Source organism: Puntigrus tetrazona, chromosome 25 (genome assembly GCF_018831695.1).
Source record: "Puntigrus tetrazona isolate hp1 chromosome 25, ASM1883169v1, whole genome shotgun sequence".
In the NCBI taxonomy this organism is placed as follows: Eukaryota; Metazoa; Chordata; class Actinopteri; order Cypriniformes; family Cyprinidae; genus Puntigrus; species Puntigrus tetrazona.
Genome location: NC_056723.1, coordinates 8,494,520 through 8,517,335, shown reverse-complemented (window position 1 = coordinate 8,517,335; position 22,816 = coordinate 8,494,520). Strand labels below are relative to the sequence as shown.

At 36.1% G+C, this 22,816-nt stretch overlaps 1 protein-coding gene across 1 annotated transcript in view; it reads right to left on the bottom strand.

Annotated features, from left to right (window-relative positions):
• galnt18a (UDP-N-acetyl-alpha-D-galactosamine:polypeptide N-acetylgalactosaminyltransferase 18a) overlaps nucleotides 1–20,923 on the bottom strand; it is a 45,259-nt gene extending 24,336 nt beyond the window's left edge. Inside the window, exon 1 of the mRNA XM_043228737.1 lies at nucleotides 20,395–20,923. Within this exon, the coding sequence (XP_043084672.1) occupies nucleotides 20,395–20,635 (241 nt within the window). The 5' untranslated portion in view covers nucleotides 20,636–20,923. The remainder of the gene's footprint in view (nucleotides 1–20,394) is intronic.
• Between the last annotated feature and the right edge of the window lie 1,893 nt (nucleotides 20,924–22,816).

The following is a 22,816-nucleotide window of genomic DNA, read 5'->3' as shown; positions in this document are numbered from 1 at the left end:
CGTCACGCCGGACGGCTAGCATTTCTGACCTCGCCTGTGGCGTGTCGTCTGCATGTCAGTGCCAGCTCTATGGAGCGAATGTAAAACAAGACACCCAGCATGTAACCCAAACTATTGAGTTCAGAAGAGCACATGCAAAAAGCCTGCGAATGCAAAAACATCATGCCATTCTGACATTTAGGAGAAGCTCTTTGCCACAGATATAAGGTTCATTTGAGTCTGCATGTCACATGTGTGTTTGTCTGAAGAGGACTCTGACTCACACGCTCGAGACGACAACAAAAGCCAAAATATGAGAGCACTCACATGACCCTAATGAGTTACATAGCTGACCTAATGTTTTGCTGTCAAATTTATTCAGAACGACGAGACAACGCAGACAGCCAACAGAGCTCTGCTTCCTGAAGACATACTTTCCATTTTAAGATCATTATCAAGACAAATCACTGGAAAAAGAGCGGATGTTGTTCTTATGTCCCTGGGCTTGTTTTCTATTTAGACCAACTGATTTTAACTTAAAGGTCATATTGCGTCATCAGTATTTTTTTTTTTTTTTTTTTTTTTTAATGTCTTTTATGTAAAGATTTTATTGTTTTAATCTTGTCCCAGACCCAGATTTTCATAAATTATGAAAATCTATCATTAGGAGTGCAATAATAAAACTTCAGTTGTGACATTATTTTTTACTACCATAAACAATTTTGTCCCTTAAAGGTTTCTTTTTTATATGATGGGATCATATGATGCTGCTAAAAAGACTATATTTAGTGTATCTGGTCTAATGCAATGAGTTTATACAGTTTAAGTTTCAAAAACACATTATTTTCCTCATGCTGTTTCCACATTATTGTTTCTCCTCTGAGCCCCGCCTTCTAAAACGAGTCGATTTGTACAAAGCTAATAGTTCTAAAAAAGCAAGGTGTGCTCGAAAATGTCATGCCCCTTAAACAAAAACAATAAAATCCATTACAAATTAGGCATTTGTTGCATCGAGTGGGGACAAATTACTGATTATAATGGCGTAGTGTGTTACATTGCGTCATAAACAACGCCATATCTGTATTTGTGATCAGAGAAACAACAACTAACAAGCGCTACACTGATCAAAACTCACATTTGAATATTAAGTAACGGATTGTTTTAATAAAAATGAACTTACTTAGAGGTTGTGAGTCAGAAGCGCCAGACTGTCCTTGCAGAGTTAGAATTGCTCCACTTTATAGTCCCTGTGCACTGCCAATATAGGCCGCTCCGTGGGTTTTAGCAGTGGTGGGCCACCAGGGCCATCTAGCAGGCTTACGATAATATTAGCGAAATCCTCTTTTGATTGGCTGGTCAGACAGCGTACTAGTCAAAGCTAGCAAACAGTGTCACTGTAAATCCTATTTGTTTTCACAGTATTATTATTGTTTCTCAGGTTTTATTGTGTACAATGTGTTGTAGATTTTCAGTGCATTCTGAATAATATTCGCCTTCTGTAAATCTAAATACTAATGTACTGAATGACCGCAAAAAACAGCCACAAAAAACAACAACAGACACACCTCTTCTGCACCTCTGTAAAAGATTAAAAATCACTATAATGTTTGTGTTGAACGGTTCTGGAACAGTGCTGTAAATACAACTTAACCACTAATTTCTAGTTGTGTCCTCTTTTGGAAGCACAAAGAAAGTTTCAATTTCATAACAAAACACAGTATCTCCAGAACATGGCGCCAGGAACAACACTAATAAAATAAACCCACTCTGTATGAAGAATAATCAGGGCGTGTTTAAACAAGCTTTTTAGGGCTTTGTTGACAAGTCATAATTTTTATAAAAAATATCTATTTGGTTTTGAAACTTTAGTCTTTGCAACTTTAGAGATCTTAACAGCATCGGTACCATCAGTACAACAGAAAACAGAAACAGAACAGTAAAACAGAAACAGAAATAAGTTAAAGCTAAAGAGAAAAAAAAAAAATCATAAAAATTACAAAACACATAACACATTTACCAAATCTTTATATGAGTATATATATTATAACTATTACCATACAACTTAAAAATTAATATTTAAGTTTTAATTTAAATATATTAAAAAATTTAACCATTTATTGTGTTAACAAACAAATGAAATCAGTATTTATTTGGGAGGATGTTACTTATAGTTGAAGGAACACCCATAATTTAATGATGCATGATGTTTTCGACATGCAGCTCTTAATTCTGCTCAAATGGAACAATTGTTTTAAAAAAACTGTAACGTCATGAGCTTGTTGACCTGTTACTGCTGCTAGGATAAGATGTGCACGACTAAGAGGTAATAGGATACTCTACTTGATTAAATTAGCCAGCAGCACAGCTCTAACTGAGTTGAGGGCAGATACACAACAATGATTTGTTCACATTGTCTAAAAAGGTATATAAATAACAACATATTGCATATACAGTCCACTATCGTAAAAATCCTGTGTAGCTATTTAGACCATTGGACAAAGATGTAAATAGCCCTTTACAAGAAATGTATAAATGCTTCAATTTATTGTCAGTAGCACCGCAGACCAATTTCATTATTCGTTCGCTTTATTGTGCCAGAGCAAATATTTGGCACAGACACCATCATACACCAGTTTATTGCTTTATTTATTGCAAATCGCTCTTATATTTCCACACATTTGAAAGTCTCTCTCTCTCTCGCTGTTTTGAACATATCTCTGTGCTGGATTGTCTCTCTGCACACTAACAGCCGTTATTATACATTCTGGCCAGTTGAGAGCTGCTAGCAAAGCTTCACAAATGACCAGATGCCCAAAGCCATTTCCACAAGCAGAACACAGCAATAGCATCTGTAACCGTGACAGACAGAGCTGTGAATGGCTTCTAGACAATACTCTCAAATGCTCAATCAATCCTGCTATTACTTGTGGAAAAGCAAAAGTCACTTTTAGATATCATTCCTGGAGATATTCTTCCACATGCAATCTTAATATTTAAAAACAACAAATAGACATCATCATTAAAAACTGCATAACTGACCAATACATGACTGACACTTTAATGCAAGTTATGTATTCATAAAAAAAATTTAATTGCATTGATTAGATATGTAATACACAAACACTGTGCTGTCAAATAAATCTTGTTGTCTGGCCTTCTCTCTGTCGTAATTGACCAAAATATGCAGAAAAATAATTTTATAAAAATATTTTTATAGCCTCTAATCCCACTCCTACCTCTAAACCTAAACATAACTATCTCTGTACAGTATAAGAAAAATATGACAGACAGATAAACACAATTACTACACAATAAGTTATTTACTCCAAAAATGTCAAAAGCAGTACCAAAAGTAACCCAAATGACAATGTTTTGCAGCCACAGTCCTCTCTGGAAGAATAGGTTCAGAGCAAAATTTATATTGTTAATCTGTGAAAACATTATCCAGATTATTTTCCTGATCATCCCTCCGTGAACTCATTTGAATACACCTAACCAGAAAGACGACATGTTGAAATCCGTGACGAATGCAGGCGAGAGCCAATCAGCATTAGAGTATCCTGCTGTGAAACCTGTATTTTTAGGCGGTAACATTTGAATTGTAACAAGTGCGTCAGTCAGGCGAAAGCTTTACTATTTATGCCCACTAGTCTCGCTGCTCGGGACAGGGATGAAAATTGCTGAATAAAGGCTTGGATTTGAGTGTGTTCCTCTCAGTCGTATGGATCTGGAAGATTTGGAGTACAGCGCACAAATAAAATTTATTCATTTTGTAATTATGTTACTTTTTTTGGTGTATTTTATTGTCAGTCACAGCATGTGAAAGAAAATGCCTTTTTTGGCCATGGTACGCAAGTTAGATATTAAATGAGAAGTAAAGATTAAACTAGTTTTAAAAGTTTTAAAATAAAGTCTTGTTTAACATTATAAAGGCCTATTTTGGAAACAAGCTGGCAGCAGAAATCACACAGAACAGAATGAAATGTTATCATTTCTCATTAAGTAAACAGTTTAATAATGCAGTTGCAAACAAGGTCATTGATATTACAACTAAAAACAACAAAAGTAATAAAATGAAGTTTTATACGCTTAAATGCTTAAAATATGTAAAAATACACCAGTTTTGCCTATAAAAAAACGTAAGAACATTTACATTTTATAAAACAACATTTTATGTAAAATGTATATGAATTATCACGAGATCACGTTGCCCAAAGTAGACTAATTACACAGATAGGGGTCAGACCGATCTTATTTCTTTCATGGCAATTATATTAAGTGCATATTTCAGATGAAAGACATACCTCAGAAGTTGGAGAGTGCTGAGCTAAATTCATGCTTCCAATAAGTTTGTAATTACTGGTGCCTTTTCCAAAGAGTACCAGTGAATGTAATTGTTAATTTCTTATGCTGAAAACACAAATATATTAGTGCTTTCCTTGCTGAGCCTTGCTGTGACTACACATTTTTTTTTGCATAATCAAGTTTATTAAACTAACATTGAACTGTTTGCAGTTGCCAAGCAATGTAGGAACCTGCTGCATTAATATAATATACAATCGCAGAGTAATTTTACACAAATAATCCAGTCATAATTTACTTTATTTATTGGAAATAAACTAAAATAAGAAACATTTCTTGAACACCAAATCATACTGAATGATTTATGAAGGTTGAAGTGACACCGAAGACTAAAGTAATGATGCTGAAAATGTTAGCTTTGCATCACAGGTATACATTCAATTTTAATAAAACACAATAGGCTATTTTAAACTGTAATATTTCACAATAGCACTCTTTCAAATAAATGCAGCCTTGGTGAGCAGTAGACATTTTCAAAACATTAGAAAATCTTTAAACTTCTGAACAGTAACATAAAAGACAAAGAGATAAAAAGAAGAAAAACAGAGGGGAAAATCCAAATATTCATATCTTCAAACCCTAATATTCATATCTGTCTTCCCAGAACATTATTGCCAGACTATAACAGCCAAATAGTATTTTATTTATTTATTATTTTTCTGAGTTTAGTGCATGAATCCCTTGAAAGTATGAAGGCTACAGGGCTAATGTCCCAGCCACCATCATTAAACAATATTGTGACCTGAGGCAGGGCAACCCAAGGCTACAGAACGGAGAAACAGAAGGTACGTGTCCTGACCGTCTAAACACTCCATCTGCACATTCCCCTCCATCACACTCTGTGCAGCTTATGGAAAAGGACAGTTTGCTGGCAAAGTCAGGAAATATATTTTATTCAATTTCTCTGAGAGTTTTTGCAGCCCTCCAGGGATGGTGACACAGAGAGCAAGCGAGGCTGGAATACGATGACCTGGCTCAGCCTGAAGCCAGAGCCGGTCCTGAGGAGAGCGAGGCAGAACGTGATCCGCCGTCCAGGCCAGCCATCTGTCTGACCACAAGAGAGACAGGAAGTGGGCCACCGTTGAGCACCTCAATCAGAGGAGTTGGATGTAGAGGGGAATAAGACATTCTGAAGTTTTGGATGTACATCAAACCCATTTATTGGGCTTCACTCACTAATAATTGCACATGAATACACACGGGGACAGGAATCGTAGAATATCTAATGATTTCGATTCCATTAACATTTGTTTTAGAATTGTTAAGACACAAGCATTTTAAGAAAGAGTTATTTGTTAAGGAGTCAGATAAACACTGTGTACGGTTTTGATTCACAAAAAAACAATACGTTCGGGAATGACAGCCATTCAGGCATTTTGTGGTATATGATTCTGATTTACAAAAAGCAGGCTCATAAGAGTCATTCATTCAGAAGTCAGACTACACAGTTTCTGCTTGATTCACTAAAAAGAACCAGCTCATAGGAGTCAGTCTTTCAAGACTCAGAATACACAGTTTGTTCTTCATGCTTTTGATTCACTAAAAAGAACAGACTCATAAGAGTTATTCATTCGGGAATCAGACTACACAATTTGCTTCACCAAAAAAACAGTCATTTGTTTAGGAGTCCAATTACAGTTGGTTTTATGTTAGTTTGGGTTGTATGTTACTGATTCGCTAAAAAGAACAAGCTCAAAAGAAGCTTTCATTTTTAAGTCGAAATACCATACAATGTATGTTACCGATTCACTAAAAAGGACCAACTCTTTTAATTCCTTCAGAAATCAGAAGAAGAATAAGAAGAGCCAGAAACCCTGCCAGAGTATTTTAGCAGTATTTCAGTATTTCAACTCAAGAGTATTTTAGCACAGCAATGTCCTCATCAGTGCAAACAAGCATGTGGAAGGCCAAAATTTCAGTAAATGTATTCTATAAATATAACAGGCAGAAGACTGATATTAACATACATTGACACCAATGAGGCAGTGAAAATAACTGACGACAAATGTACTGACATCTTGCTCTTTTAATTAATTGAATCCAAACATCTAACTCTCTAAACGTCAAGCCAAATCAGATCACATAAACCGGTTGAGAGCACATAGGTGTAATATTCACAACAGTGGAAATGACCAAGCTGCTAAGTGAACCACTCACTGGTGATGAATGCCATTTTGGCTGCTCTTCTCATTAAAAGCTGTTATGTAAGCATCTGCCGGGTTAAAATGTCCTGCTGGCGCCATGACGACAGCAGATGAGACATCTAAGTTGACAGTTCCTGTCGCCTTATTAAGGCACATTAAAGAGCCCACTGAAGCTACACGACATAAATTAATAGATCAGTCAAAGGTCCTAAAGAATGTCTTGGCAACTCTTAAGAGAAATAATCAATTAATTTTTTATTATCTGCCGTGGGATGCATTACACCCGAGTGCATGCTAAGTACCCTACTTGAGGGGTGCATACCATTACACAGCAACAAAGTCAGTTTCAATTGGCATGTTACTATGAATATCCCATCTCCACCAATCTGAAGTGCTTCAGATGTTAGAAGTGCTTGATGCCTCCAAGTTGCCACTGATGTAACCCTAACGCAATGGATTCTGACTTCACAGAGACACGTCTGAGCATCTGAATCATACATGTACACCAGAGCCTTACTCAGTGACAAACATCTAAAACAGAACAAGGCTTCACAATCCAAACAGCCCCATTCTATCAGACCGTGATGATTTACAGTCATAGTCTGACAAAACAAGACCACAAATTTTATATAAAGACTTAAAATGAGAAATTCTGCATTTACTCGCCCTGATGTCATTTTAAAACTGTTTCACATACTTTCTTCAGTGGAACACCAAGCAAGCCCTTATTTGCATGTAACCCGACTCAATGGTCTATTTAATAATTCAGTTAGAAACATACTGTAATTTATTAAAAAATTACTCAGAATTAAATACAGATTTTCTTCTTTTGATTGACGCAATGGAAAGTAATCATTGGAAAACAATACTATGTTATTAACTCAAAACCCTTTTTACCATAGTGCATCATTTGTAAACGAATACATTCTCATATTTGTTATAAATATATTTATATATATAAAACAATATATATATATGCTTTATATACCATATATACATAGTATGTGCATAGTAAACTTGCTCTGTAGCTCACCTGGTACAACACTGAACTTAGCCCTGAGAAACATGATTCATGATAAAAAAGCTCATAGAGGAAGCTTGATTACTTCAGCTAATGCATTTTTATGCCGTTTTAACTGGTTAAATCTGGGTGAGGCTTTATAGTACAGTTTGTGGTATGTTAACCTTTTAGGGCCACTCATTTACCACTTTCATCTGTTTTGAATAAAGCCACTGGACATTTCACTTTTAAAGAGTTGTGAAGCTTGCAAGAATCAAAAACATAATTTTGCACAAATGTCGCTACAGGCACTTTTTTCTGTTGAGTCTATATTAGACAAATTTGCTAGCCAGTTCAACATAATAAAGTAACAGCCACTATGTAAAAACAGCATCAGGTGGCCCAAAACACCAATCATGTTCATGCTTTATGGTATATCACTGCAAAAATTTAGCACTGTCTATGACAAGCGCTAGTTTATAGTATCAGGTACATTATCCTTTCTAACTGGAGTGTGCTAACTGCCTTTCAAAGTCAAGCTAAAAGCTGCCAAACAGCACACAGCTAGAGAGTTCATGCAACCCTGCAGAGTGTGAAATGAAGGCAGGCCTCACAATTAACGGTTCTTATGGGTAATTGAAATGGTGTGAGTCATTTGAGTCACTGACGGCATCTACTTCATGTTAGCTCAGCGTGTTAGCTACAGGCAAACTGCCGCTAGGTTAACGCTATGTAAATGTATGTATACAAAATGTTCTCTCATCCCAGAGGTTTTTCACTTATAGAATACAGTCTATTGTGCTTGAAGCAGAAATGGCTTTAAGTTTTTTGTAGATAATAATTTGGTGAGCCTGCTGGTAAATGCAGGCCATGATGTGCACCACACAGAGCTAAATCATCATCTGACACAAAATTTCCTCACCAATTCACAGAGCTTGTGAATAGGCATAATAACTTTAGGAAACTGTAGGGAAGCTAGCTATTCTGAATGGATTCCACACCTCGACACGGGCAATTATTCTTTCTTTGGCAAAAAGAAAATAGTGTTTCTTTGGGCGATATTCAATACGCCTTGCTATTAATCCACGACATTGAGCAGTGAATTATTCAAACGAATTTCAGTATTTCTACAATCACTTTCTCATTAATTCTGAGTGCTAAAAGGAACAAATGTTATGCAGAATTGTAGTTGTCAAATGCTCAGGGTTATTTCATTGGAATGTAAGACTAAATAAAGTTCATAAGAGAATGTCTTTGTGCGTGTTTCACAAAGCAAACTCTGAAATTTTTTGCAAGTCTGAAAACTAAACTCAAAGCCGTCTGAAAGTCATAATTGAAACCTTGAAATAAACAAGAAGATAAAAATGTCAAATAAAGTAGAAATATTTTTGCATGGTTAATTCAAAACTTTGGTTCCCACTTTATATTGGGTGGGCTTAACTACTTATATTTAAATTAATAATTTGATGCAGTAAGGATTGTTGACGTGTAACAACAACGGTGGTGGGTCGTTTGAGTTTTCAGTCTATAGATTTTATACTGTTTTAAACAGCCTGTAAGTGTTTTACTTTTAATTTCGCTTTTAAGTTGGCAGCAATTCGGCAACAAGCAGTTGTTTGCTAGTTGTTTACTTTGTTTGAGTTTTTCTTCTTTCACTCACCTCCCTTCACTTTTAAATAACCTTAATATAACCCTTAAAAGAACTGTGCGTATTTTACTTTCACCTTCACATTGGCAGAACATAGAACTTTTAGTGAAAAAAAAAACAAAAAATACACCATTCTATATAAAATAAAACAACAATTAACTTACACAACGCTGAAATAGGCAGCCTATCAAAAACTAAAGAATGAGGAACAAATAATTCTGTAGCTATAACATTTATTATCAAAATGAGTAAGAACATAAGTAAGCACAGACTGCATACACCTTGATGTAAAATACAGTTTAAATAACATAAAAATTAGCAAAAACCGTGGAACCAAATAAATGAGAAACAAATGTTTTTTTTTTACATGCATTATCACTTAGATTGATGGTAGAAGTCAACGGGCTTTTCAAAACCCCAAATATTTTATTTCTTTTGAAACTCTTCCGTCATAGTCTGGTCTGTCTTACCTCACTCTTCTTGTCTGTCAGCTCAACTCACTCTCCCTAGTAATGAATCATATCTGATCTGAGCGTGACCGTCATTTGTTCGATGTGCTGCACTGAGCAGCCACTTCAGTTTTAATTGTCTGTTCTCTCACCGCACTAAATATTTATTTGTATTAAAAAACAAAACGGCGGTGTCACGGTGGGCAAGTGATGTAACTGGTGTTGCGGCTCAACTCCGGTTTCACCGCCAACACCGTCTATCGCAGCAAGACTATTGTGTACAAATATGCTTTTACAATAAATACCTATATGTAATTACATCAGTAATAAGTGTCTGTACATTTATAATTACACTTTTAACCCAACCTTTACACCTCAACCCACTCCTAAACCTACCCATACCACCAAACCTGTCCCTAACCTTACCCGTATCATACCGCAATAAAGGCAAATTTGAAAATAGAAAAAATTGAAAAATTTTTAAATACAATATTAACACAAGAAATACAGTGTACTTATTTTTGATGTACGTACATAGTAGTTAAAGCAGCCCAATATAAAGTGTAACCAAATTTTGTAAAATGTAGGGAGTGCTCTGCGCTGAAAGTTTCTAAAATTCATGCACATCCCTGTCCCTGAATCTCAAATTCGTGTCTCAGCCACACATCTTGTTTAGCAATCCCCTGTCCTTGACACCAGTATTACAAAAGGCAACAAAAGACCATTTTCTTTCTGCTGCATTTTGGTAGACTTCCTGTCACGCTGATAACATTCACAGGCTTGTATTAAAACTGTGCAAAATTAAAGGACAAACAACAAAAAGATGCTTCAAGAAACCAAGTTCTTTCAGTCGCTTTGAAATTGAGCTGGTTAATGCATGGCCTTTTGTTCACATGGACAGCCATGGGCTGTGCTAGAAACTGCATTAGCAGGTGACCTAGAAGTCGGAAGGATGCTCCCTGCCACTGAATGTTTATGTGCACACGAGCGCATGGGCGGCCATGGACGGCCATGTTAATTGCCAGAACACCATTAGCAGCAGGATACATGGAACTGAATGTCCCTCAGGTGATATAATGCATTATTACGTGTGGGCTCCAAATCTCAAATCTGTGTCTGAACCGTTAACAGGCTTTGCACAAAGGCAAGAGGGTGTTTTTTTTCTCTACAAAACAGCACTTGTGTTGATTTCCTTGCAAAATGAATGACTTCGGCCTCATAAATCAAACGTTACAGCTCATTGCCAGTAATTTCTACATGCAAAACACAATCCTAGAGAAAAGATGATAATTACGGCCTCATCCAGACGCTACTGCCAAACAAAAAGGCACTAAAATCACAGTCAAGATCCTCTAGAAATCACTTTAGTGACTAAAATAAGGAAGCTGAAAATACTAACTGAATTCAAAGTGCTAAAATAAGGCACACAAAGAGAAACATTATAATGAAATAGAAATTATTTTTAAACAGGTTAAACAAGAATGGAACACAATTAATAAGACTGTAAATTAATTAAAAAGTTTAAATCACTTACATCATCTGCATATACGAAATGTTCAAAAATCATTTCTAGTATTAATTTATCTCTAATATTGAGTTTTATGACTGATATCACACATATCAATACTGGCACAAGAATTCATTTTATTTTTAATAACTACAATTTTTCCCCAGTATTGTGTCCAACAGTATGATTACTTGGAATCATGGAGTGTACCTGAAATAATACACCAATTACAGGCTTTCCCTCTCCGTCATGTCAGTTCATTAATAGGTGGCCTAATGCACAGAGTGAGCTCTCAGCTTTAACTAACAGCTCAGCACAGGTCCCTATTACACACACTAAAAAAAGTCAAAACTCCACCATCTGTGACTCCGTTGAGCTACTTATTTATTTAAATAAAAACATGTTACATAAATGCCAGATCAGAGAGCAAAATGTGACAGAAAAATAATTCCTAGGGGCCATGTTTACAAAGTGTCTGCCAAATACTGGCTTATAATAAATTATCCGGGCAAAATATGACACATACAACCGACCAGAACTCATATGCGTGTTATTTACATCGGCTTTATTGCAGTTTTGTTAGAAAACAGCGAACACAGAGGAACATCTCTATTTGTTGAGTTTAATACATGGCAATTTATATTTAGCTTCATACGTTTATCCACCGACTTACAAAAACCAAAAAAGATGAACTGATCAAACTGAAAAAGTCACAAGTCCTCAAAAATTCAAAGAAGGACGCAGTTTGATAGTTGGGTTCAAATTAAGTTCATAAAACAGACAAAGACACATCTGAAGCTGAGAAATAGCCCCACAAGAACATGACATGAGAAAACATCTATTTTTGTGTTTGCAAACCGCATGACACGTCAGCTTTTCCGAATGCATCAACACAGTCATGCGAGAATTGTTGCAAACACAATAGCTTTCCAGCTTCAGCGCAATGATAACAAGAGACAGTTCCACTGATCTGTTTTCTGCTTCTGTTCAGGAGCCATTATTGTCCTGATGCACACAACTTGAGAGCAATTGTCAGGATGCTGTGCGACGCATATGTGATTAGAGGTTTAAGATGCGGCTCCCGCTGTTGGCGATATACTCTTGCACTCTATAACCAGTGCAAAGGTTAATAAAGTCACAGAGAGACATTTGAATTCAGTCCCTCAGGTGTGCCTGCTGGGCGAGCCGTGGCCCGGTCTCCATGAAACCCTCATGGGTCAGTGTGTGAGATGTCCAGCTATGACAGACAGTCGCCACAGTTTGTTTTCTGCTCTATGACGAATCTAAAGGCTCTTTCGCTGTTTTAGTCAAGGTTCATCTGCTAGCATTGCAAATGTTTGCTCTTTTTATTTTGTACTATAATAACATCTAAAAGCTTACACCAAAATTACGTTATAGAGTTTTAAACAATTACGTCATTTTGTACAATACTTCACTTTTCTCGTTGTACATTAACAAATTAATGATCCAGCATTTACATTTGAATTAGTTTAGATATATGGATGATATGGCACTTGTTGTATGGCCATATCAAGATGCTGACAGCATGATGGCACAGGTGTGCCTTAGGCTGGTCACAGTAAAAGGCAACTCTAAAATGTACCGTTTTATGGCATTTTGAATGCACGGAAATACCGTAAAGAGATCCTGAGGCCCATTGTTGTGCCATTCATCCACGACCATCCCCTCATGTTGCAGCATGATAATGCACGGCCCCCGTGTTGAAAGGATCTGTACACAATTCCTGGAAGCTAAAAACATCCCAGTTCTCTTAAAGAAAAGCAAAAACTGTATTGAGTAGTTCAAACTGCTAGTGCGGTTGTAGGACAACCAGAAAGACAACTGAATGAAATCGATCAATCAAGAGTCGAACAAAAAGCATGTTATTATTGAAGATTGTTCTCATCCTTTGAATACTAAATTTCAGCATCTACCATCAAGGCAACAAGGAGAAATGTGTATCAAATGTCATTTGTGCCAACTGCTGTCAGAATCTAAAATACGGGGTCCTGAGTGTGAGATGAGGTGACAGTGTTACTTGTTGTCTTTTTATGTAAATTGTGTGACGATGTTAAGTGTATTTGTGTAGTGAAGTCAAATTTCCATTTGTGCACAATAAAGTAACTTAACTATCATATATAATACTGTTTCAAAATAATATAATACATACACAATTTTTTTTTATTATTGAATCTATTAAATATAACTGGCCCTACTAACAGGCTGCAAAATTTATTAATGTAAAAAAGTGCAAATGAATGTTTATTGAATAATTTAGTTTCACGTGTGTTACCATGACAGCGTTTAGTGTTTGTCTTGACGCTGTGCATTTAAAAGTGGCTTCGGTTCATCATGTGACTTTATAATCACCACCTGCTTTTGATGGTTATCAGTATATTACAAAACCGGTACAACAGATACATGAAATTACAGTATCTAACTGTAAATTTGAGTTTTAATTTTTTATGGTGAAATTCTGGCAATTCAGATTTTTTTTTACAGTGTAGGTGAGAACAACACTGGGAGAGCAGATATAACAGCCACTGCTGTGCTACAGCTATTTTAAGGTGCTGTTTTGAAGTTAATTACGCAGAATATTAATGAAAGGTTAATGAATAGGAACAGAATATACTGAAACAATCTGAGTGTAAAATTACATTAGAGTTATATTAGAAAAGGTTGTTGGGATGAACTCTATCTTCATTGCAAATGCAAATATTATGATATATATATATATATATATATATATATATATATATATATATATATATATATATATATATATTTTTATTATTTTTTTTTTTTTTTGTAAATCACAACATAGTTCAGCTACTTTTTTGCGCCACTTTTTAATACTTAATTATGATGCCCAATCGTAGCATCCGTTTACAGATATCATTGTACAATTATACTAAATAGTATATATGACTCTTTTCCTGATTATAATTTAGCTAGAGAGGTTCCTTTTTTTTTGCTGCCAAAAAATAGCCAGAGACTAAATATACGCTACTGTTTTTGTGAAATATTCACAGAATGTCACTCATTCAAGCAAGGACATCTCTGCCGCACACAGAAGTATGGTCCCGCTCGGTTAATCAAGGGCAACTGACTCAGTTTTTAACCCCGGGTCATTGGCTCTGTGACTGTGTCCTGCATCGCTATTCAGGAGCAGCACCAGATTACTGTTTACGTGGCTAACGGCACACAACTGCAAACATACGGGCTAAAGTGGCATCTAACGTGTGAATGAATCATTCAACTAAGGCGATTCTTTCGAATGAATCAGTCTGAATAAAACAGAAATCACAAGACTAAATCACCTCGTATGTATATCTGCATTTCTTGCCAGATTTTAGTAGAATCAATCATAAAACAAAAGACACGCTGTCATTCATCCTATGTTATTACTCGTTTGACTAGTTGTGGAATAGAGCTGAAGATTACCGAAGCTTAAGCTTGATTATGGGCTGCTCTCCGGACGACAGACATCTGTGAGACGGGCTGACAAATCAGTGCAGCCGGATGCACCCTAAGTGGAGACTACTGACAGAGGGGAAGAAAGTGCTTATCGGGAGCTGACCTTATGATGATACATGTAAACAGGAGCTACGAAAAAAAACTGTTCTGAAACAGTTCTCCCACACATTAAGATTAACCCTAATTCTGACCTCAAACATGACTTAAGGGTATTTTACACGCTCAGCTTGTGATATTGCATCCTCTCTTGTACAGTCATTTTCCTTTTGAGCAAACACAGTGATGGCTGCTTCAGCTGCATGAGAAAATTACTGTAAATAAAGTGGGAGCTAATAAAATGATCGAAAATTAAGAAATGAGGTATATTTATACATTTTTTTTACTGGTGATTTATTGTAATTTATTGATTCATCATTGTATATATTTATTGTGCGCACATATACATTTAGATTATATTTAAAACAATAATAAAAACTATTATTTTTATAATAATCATGATAATCACTCTGGATAAAAGTCTCTGCTGAATGTATATATATATATATATATATATATATATATATATATATATATATATATATATATATATATATATATATATATATATATATATATATGTTACATTTCTACAATTTCTACCATAACATGAAAATTTGTATTTCATATATATAAAAATGATTTACATGTATATATTTATATTCATATAATTTATACTATATATAAATATTTTTAATATATAACCATAATTTCTCTTAAATATATACATGCATGTATGTGTATTTATATATACATAATAAATATACACAGCACACACATATATATATATATATTACATATACAAAAACGTTTATTTTGGATAAGATTAATTTTGATTAATCATGGTCCAATACTAATTAAAAATTAAAATACTAATACTAATTATTCATGTAGAAAAAGTTATAACATTTTAATTAAATATTACAAATATTTTAATTAAATATTGAAATATATGTCAAAGCATATAAAAATAGATAATGGAACGGATGAATTGTTCACAATAAGATCACAGAGGTTATATTTCAGTTACCGTTTCCCCTGTACAGCATTTAACTAAATTTATCATCTAAAAAGACAAATGTTTCTTCATAGGAAGACTGTAGTAAATAAACTGCTGGTAGGATTTAATTTTCACTGTCTAGACTGAGCGCGCCTTGCCACCACAGAGACGACTCATTTAATTAGCAAAATCTGATGGGTGTCTAAGCAATTACCCGCCTTTAATTAACTACAACACATTTAAAGAGCCAATCAAGACATTTTGAGAAAAATCACAGACTGACGAAGCAACTTTCCAGTGTGCATTGTGACCTCCATGTTATCAAGTATCCTCCACCCGCTCCTTCCCTCTGGCGTTTCTCCTTCATTTCCCATCAGCAAGTGAAGCGTGGTGTTAAAACGAGCCCTCTTGCGTCCTATCCTATAATAAGAGAACCGTGGACAAAAACACCTTTGATAACGATAACAATCTCAGGTGGTATTTAACAGAGGCAGTACAACAGAACAACACATGCCTGCGGGGTGCGTGCGCAAAAACACCCAGCGTTAATTGTCAGGCAGGCGCACCGTAATGAGACAGTCCAAAATAAATTAGCGGGGTAACACTCGACTCGAAAAGTGTGACTCATGAACTCATGAACTTGCGAACGGGGCACAGAGAAAAGAAAAGATAATAGTACGAAGGTGGGATTTTTATAGCTCTCAGGCACCCTGCTGATCTTCAGCGCAGAGCTGTGAGAAAATGGAAAGAGAACGGGTGAGTTATTCTCGCTCGGTACAGCGCTGCTGTTCTCTTTAGATGTACAGAAACTCAGCAGCTGTTTGCACAGCATTCACCCATGAGCATGCGAATACAAGACTCTACTGTACTCCCTCTACACCGACTCCAGTTAGGGACGTGCTTTTGAGGGCTTCAAAGAGAAGGGAAGCACGAATGAGCAGGTTCAGATGGAAACTGGAATTTTTTCACGTTTTCACTCTGAGGAAAATCCGTGGAATGGATTTTTATACGGTAAAAAATAAGTTAAACATTTCTGTGCGCTACACTTTAAATATCTAATAATATAATATGCCACTTGAATTATTAAACAGTCGAACGAGTTCCCTCGAACGCTTTCCGGGCACGCTGTTGGTGTGGATGACCAATAGCATGCCCCGAAAGCGCCTCAAACTCGTGCTATTGGGTGAGTCAATGTTGCTGTTGTCGGGCTGATTCGGGTGTTCGAACAAACAGAGCAATGTTTTCGTAACACCATAGCAAAGGACCTTTCAGAAAAAGTCAGTTTATTTGGTGACCTTTTTCGAAAGGCCTCGCTTTTTCAAGCGTGACAAACTCTGTACTGACATATTAAAAAACTGACACAAAATTAACTGTCTCATAAATACTTAAATAGCATTAAAAAGCATCTCAGGTCGGTCATTTCCATGCACATATGCAATTTCAAGCACATGATTCATGAAGCTGACTGTTTCTGTAGCAACCAAAGCAGCTGTAGTGACACAATGGCTATGCTAAATGCCGACTGACACTTTTATTTATAAATTAGGACTTATTCCACCATATTGCGAAGTTCAGAATACTCACTAATGTTTTTCCTTGATCACTCACCGGTTAATTACATGATTTAGACACATCAAGCATGCCGCATGCCTATTGGCTCGCTGGAGTTGACGAGATTAACACCTTAGGTATCAAACTAATATTTGTGCTGAACTGTTCTGGAACGGTGTCGTAAATACTAAAAACCTAATAAAACCTAACCACTGATTTCTAGTTGCGTCTTCTTTTGAAAACACAAACAAAGTAGTTCCACTTTCACAACAAAACACAGCGTGCCTAGAATATGGCGCAGCGGCAACACTACAGTGAGAATAACAGCTCTGCCTTAGTTCTTTGCATAAACTTTTAGGCAGTGTTATGAAAATAAACCCACACCGTGACATTAAAGATGCAACGATTATGGATTTTGTTTGTCTGAGGAATAATCTCGGTTTTCTGAATATGACGATTATTATGTATTTATTCATTTGACATTACTAATGTATAAAACCACACGAACACTCTTTCGATATTAAAGTGTTATTTGTTGCTGGCTTTTGAAACAGAAATAACAGTATAACGGTAACCAACAATACAGCACAAAATAATAATAAACAAAAGACAAACAAAAGTCCATCTCTCCCACTGGAATTTAAAAAAGTGACCTCTGCTCTATAAAGATCCTTGACAGGATCTCTCCTTTGAAAATAACAAATGGAAATAGATCACAAAAGTATTTAATGTTTACTTATGAATAATACTACAACAGTAATCGTAAATAAAGTTAATGAAGTACTGTTAATACAAGACTAATATTAACTTCATCCCACAGGTGAAACTGTTACTAATGATGGAAATGAAATATTATCATAATCAATCATCTATTGGCATATTTAGGCTATTCATTTTTACATCATTTATAAAAATTGATATGATTTTACATGTGGCCTGAGAATAATATATATATTTTTTTTTTTGTGAGATTGAAATCGGGCTGCTGTTAAAAGTAAAGGATTGCTGTTCGGTCAATCTGTCGCAGTTAATAATGAGCGCCTCTGTGGTCCGTGTCTCTAAGCATGTCATTTTAAGCTGGTGCACCGCTAATGAAATGATTGTTCGCGTTTTGCGCAAGCTGCAACAGTCCCGTTCCATGTAACAGAAACACTCATTTTAGCAGAACGTATGTGATTTAATTAACCGTGACAATTTAAAGTGCAGTTAATCCTTGCAACTTAATTTCAAACCTAATTTTATCACATAAAAAGACGTACAGTAGACCTGTTTTTCTTGCTTTTTCCCCACTTCTCCAGCATCTTACACTCCACATTTCAAATGGTACAACACCAGAATTTGTATCCCTGGCCATCACAAGCAAAGCACAATAAACGTGGCATTTCCACAGTGACCTTCTACTAACCAAAGTTCACATTTGCTAATTGAAACCGGGTCTGGGGAAGAGGTGGCTTCATTTCTTTCCCTCTGTAAGACAGCACATCAACACTGTTGCTCGTGCCAACGCAAAACTGGAGGTCCATACTCAGTCTCTGCCAATGACAATGCAATCAGACAGTTCAGATGGGCGTGAAAACCGGACTCTTCACTTTTAATGGATTTTGGAGAAATGAGACTCTCCGACAGCCACTGACTCAGTTTTCGTAAAACTGGAGGAGACTGCAAGCAAATCTGAGCCTTCTTGATTATTTCTTACGTCTTTGACTTACACTCTGAAGTACAGGAGCATTTTGAAAATTAAATTTTCATTTCCAAACAAAGAGGTGAGACAAACCTCTTTGACCTAAAATATTTACTTGTGATTTAAGTTCATTTCAAATGCTTCCATGACGTGTAAATAGACAAATAAATGATTCAATATTTTATGGTTTTGTTTTGGTTGCTTTTATATTAATTTTTACTTTATTTAATTATTAGCTTTCCTTCAACACACAAACTAGAGCAGTAAAATAAACTAAAACAATTTCATACATTACATTAAAGATTTATACTTAAATCGTATATCCTTTTCCACCTTAATAAAATTATTTCAATTAGATTAAACTGTGGTCTAATACTCTCAGTTAATGAAGTAAAACAAAAAAAATCCTGGTAATTTTCTCTCAGTAATAAATTTAATGTCGGACAATAAAATGAGTCTTCAAAGCAAAAACAATAACTGTTTTCAAACAAGTTTCTCTGAGCAAATCGTGCTAAAGCTGCCGTTGTCAAGCAATTCAGCAGGCTCAAACTAATATTTTAACAGTAAAAAAACACAGTGTTTACACTTGTTTACGGTACATATATCTGTGGTTTTCTCTGTATGCAATTTTAAAATCCCCCAAAAATGACATGATGTGAAAAAAAGTGAGGAAGGCATCATTATGTGGTGTCTTTTTTTGAAACAGTATAAAATGTAGCATGATACACTCAATCGCTTAAGTGCCTCATCGTGTAGGTGTACTGGGTATATTTTGATTGACATTTATGGCTTCACTACGGCTGCACTGAGCGAGAAGCAAGCTTTAAGACCTTGAGCTCAGCACAGGAGCTGTACTTATGGTACAGGCCGACGTATCCCATAAATCCAGCCAAATGCTTCTCAACAAGATTAAGGCATGCATTAATACTTTACAGAAACACAATTCCCCACACAAAGCCTGTTAGGGCATAAATGGGGGGATGTTTTGAAGCGAGCGCCCCTCCTTATTTCATTCCAAGGCCATATTTTTTAACACTACCGAATTAGATCGACATCAACAGAACACTAATGATGATTAATCATCCAGGATGAGAAGCTGTTCAAACTCTTGCAGGTTATCATCGCTCCCAGCTGTCCTGTCTGAGTCCAGCAAAGCAACATGATGGCACCAGCCACGGGACTGATGTTTACGCGAGGACTTTGCCAAGTGCTAAATTTATGCCCCCTCTCTAGCAGCAATAAACCTGAGTTTACACTGCACCAGCTGAATACAGAAATCTGCTGGGAGCTGAATACGGTCCAGATAGATGTGCTATAACATTGTGATCGGTCTCCAATTCATCTCTATGCGTCTAGATAGCCTATATATAAAAAAACAAAGCCATAGAGAGCATCATTAAAATAAGCATATGAATCGCAAAGCGCATTTAAACCAACATTGATCTCAATATCTGCCGCAAGTGGTACTGTGATATACAGCGACTGTATAAAAAAAATAAAAAAAAAAAAAAAGAACATGCCGTTAATATAAATCATGTTGTCCTGTCAAAACATGGTTACCTTGGATGTGCTGGTTCACAACACTCTCCAGTCTGTCCAGTCTCTCTATAATCCTCAGCGTTTCTCCTCTGCTGTCATCGTCAAACTTTTTCTCGTGCGTCCTCCCTGCAACTTTGACGTTTCCGTTATTAGACACATAATTGGTGATCCATCCGACGTAGAGCAGACACAAAATGTTGGTCATGCCGCTTAAAATCACGCACGTGGACACCAAAGTTTTGGTTCTCCTCGTGCATGCCATCGCAACATCCCCACGTGCGCAGCGCGCGCAGAAACGGGCACAAATCCTCTACGCGTTTGGCGGCGGTTCTGCTCTCATGCGGCCGGGCGAAATGATCTCCCGTATAGCGTTTCGGTTCTCCGGCGCATCTTACGTGACAGGGGAGCTGCAGCTGTTCGGATCTGTGCGGATCTCGCTCGCTCGCGCTCTTTGACAGCGGGTCTACAGCTCGGCAGCACGAGCGCGCGGCGTCAGCGCCAGAAGGACACGCGCTGCTGTTGACAGCCAATGAAGTTCAGCAGCAGTAATGGTTTACATTGGATATCAACTGGGGAATGCCAAATTGTTTACTGCACAAACATATCGTTTTCCAAACTTAGAAATGTATTGGTGCTGTGCTCATTTTCAATTGCTTAATCTGGCTAGCTTCTTCCAGGAGCCACAATGATTGGACGTTGAAAACAACAGTTGATGGGAAATGTTTTCTCCCAGCTTTTAAAAACGGCAAATCTTATCTGTTTGTAATCCTAACTGTTCTGTATGTATATTTATTATCTTTTTACATTAACAAGTTGAATAGGTTTTGAGGAATTCCTAGTGCTGTCAAACGTTTTTGTTGTAATGTAATTTAATATAATATATGTTTGTGTATAGTATGTACATATAAATGCACACAAATAGGCTACAGTATTTTAAATTTCAACATGCATGTGTGTGTGTGTATTTATATATAGCTACATAATAAATATACACAGTACACCCCTATATATATATGTCACTAATTACCTTTATTTTGGATGCAAATAATTGGGATTAATCGTATGACAGCACAAGAATTTTCTTAATGACAAATTTGCAATTAGATGGTTAAAATTCCAGTTGGTATACAGACCTAAATATTAAATTGTTATTTGCTAATTATATGTTTGTAGGTTTTATCATTGTTTTCCCTGCTTTCCTTGCCGACCTGCATTTTTGGATCCTAACAAGTCAGTTGAGAAGCATTAGTTTGACTCACACCCCATCTGCTCCAAACTGAATGCAGTGATTATTTTTAACAGTTGTGATTTTATGCAAATAAAATCAGCAATTAAATGAATTCTCGGCTCAAACCAAAGCATTCGACTTCTAGTCAAAATGAACTCACAAACTGATTTTATTTACTTTATCGATGCGCATAGTTTAATGTGTGTAATTCATCTTTACAAAGTTATTCCAAAATTTTTAAAAGGTTTGTTTTTGCTCTATTTCTGGAATGATGCTGCTTTTCAGATGACAAACCTGAAGAAAGCTAACCATTAGCATTCCTATTCATCTCAGTGACTCGTCTAACACTTCATTTCTACCTCTTCTTTTTGCTCACAGAAACCAAACCTTGATTCCTTGTTTTGGATGATGTGAGGAATCTTTTTTTTTTTTTTTTACAATCAGTCCAGATTGGTAAATTCAAGTATTTTCATTATTTCTTGAATACCATTCAAGTACATTTGATTACATGTAATTTAAGTTCACTTCAAAGTTATTAAACGATTACACAATATTCCAGCAGCCTATTCAGGCAAGGTGCATGTAGAGAGTAACTGATGCAAACTTGACAAAATTGCTAAACAGTAGCCTAGTTACACAACAGTTTATGTTTTACTGTATTAAATATTATCTGACAGTACTATTTAACATTTAAAGGCTTTTTAGCGAAAAAAAATGCGACTATAGTTTAAATATTTAGAAGATCGCTGCTTGAAGACAAGGGGGCCCAGTTTCCTTCTCTTTTATGTCCTCTTAACTGGTGAGGTTGTACCTCAAATGAAAGCATGCAATCGAAAAAGCCTTCAAAGATGATCCTCATCAACCTCCCCACTCCTTTCAGGTCTTTCAGGGTGATCAAGCGAGGAGAAAAATAGCATTAGAGAAACATTACGTTAACAGATGGAGTCAAGAGCAAACTACCCTGAGGCGCTTGGCTTTGATCTTTGTCTTTGGCACGCCAACTTACTCTTTCACCTGTTTAGTTTACCCAAATGTACACAGAGACACCAGCAGGGCCACCGCTGCATGAAATGATGCATGAAATATGAATGGACACTGAAATATTAAAGGACAGAGGATTTCTCTGTAGAGACCAAGGCATGTAATTACTTCAAAAATTTTAGAGGATCTAGACCTAAGATCTATGAATGATTGATCTTAAAAGAGAAAATGCCA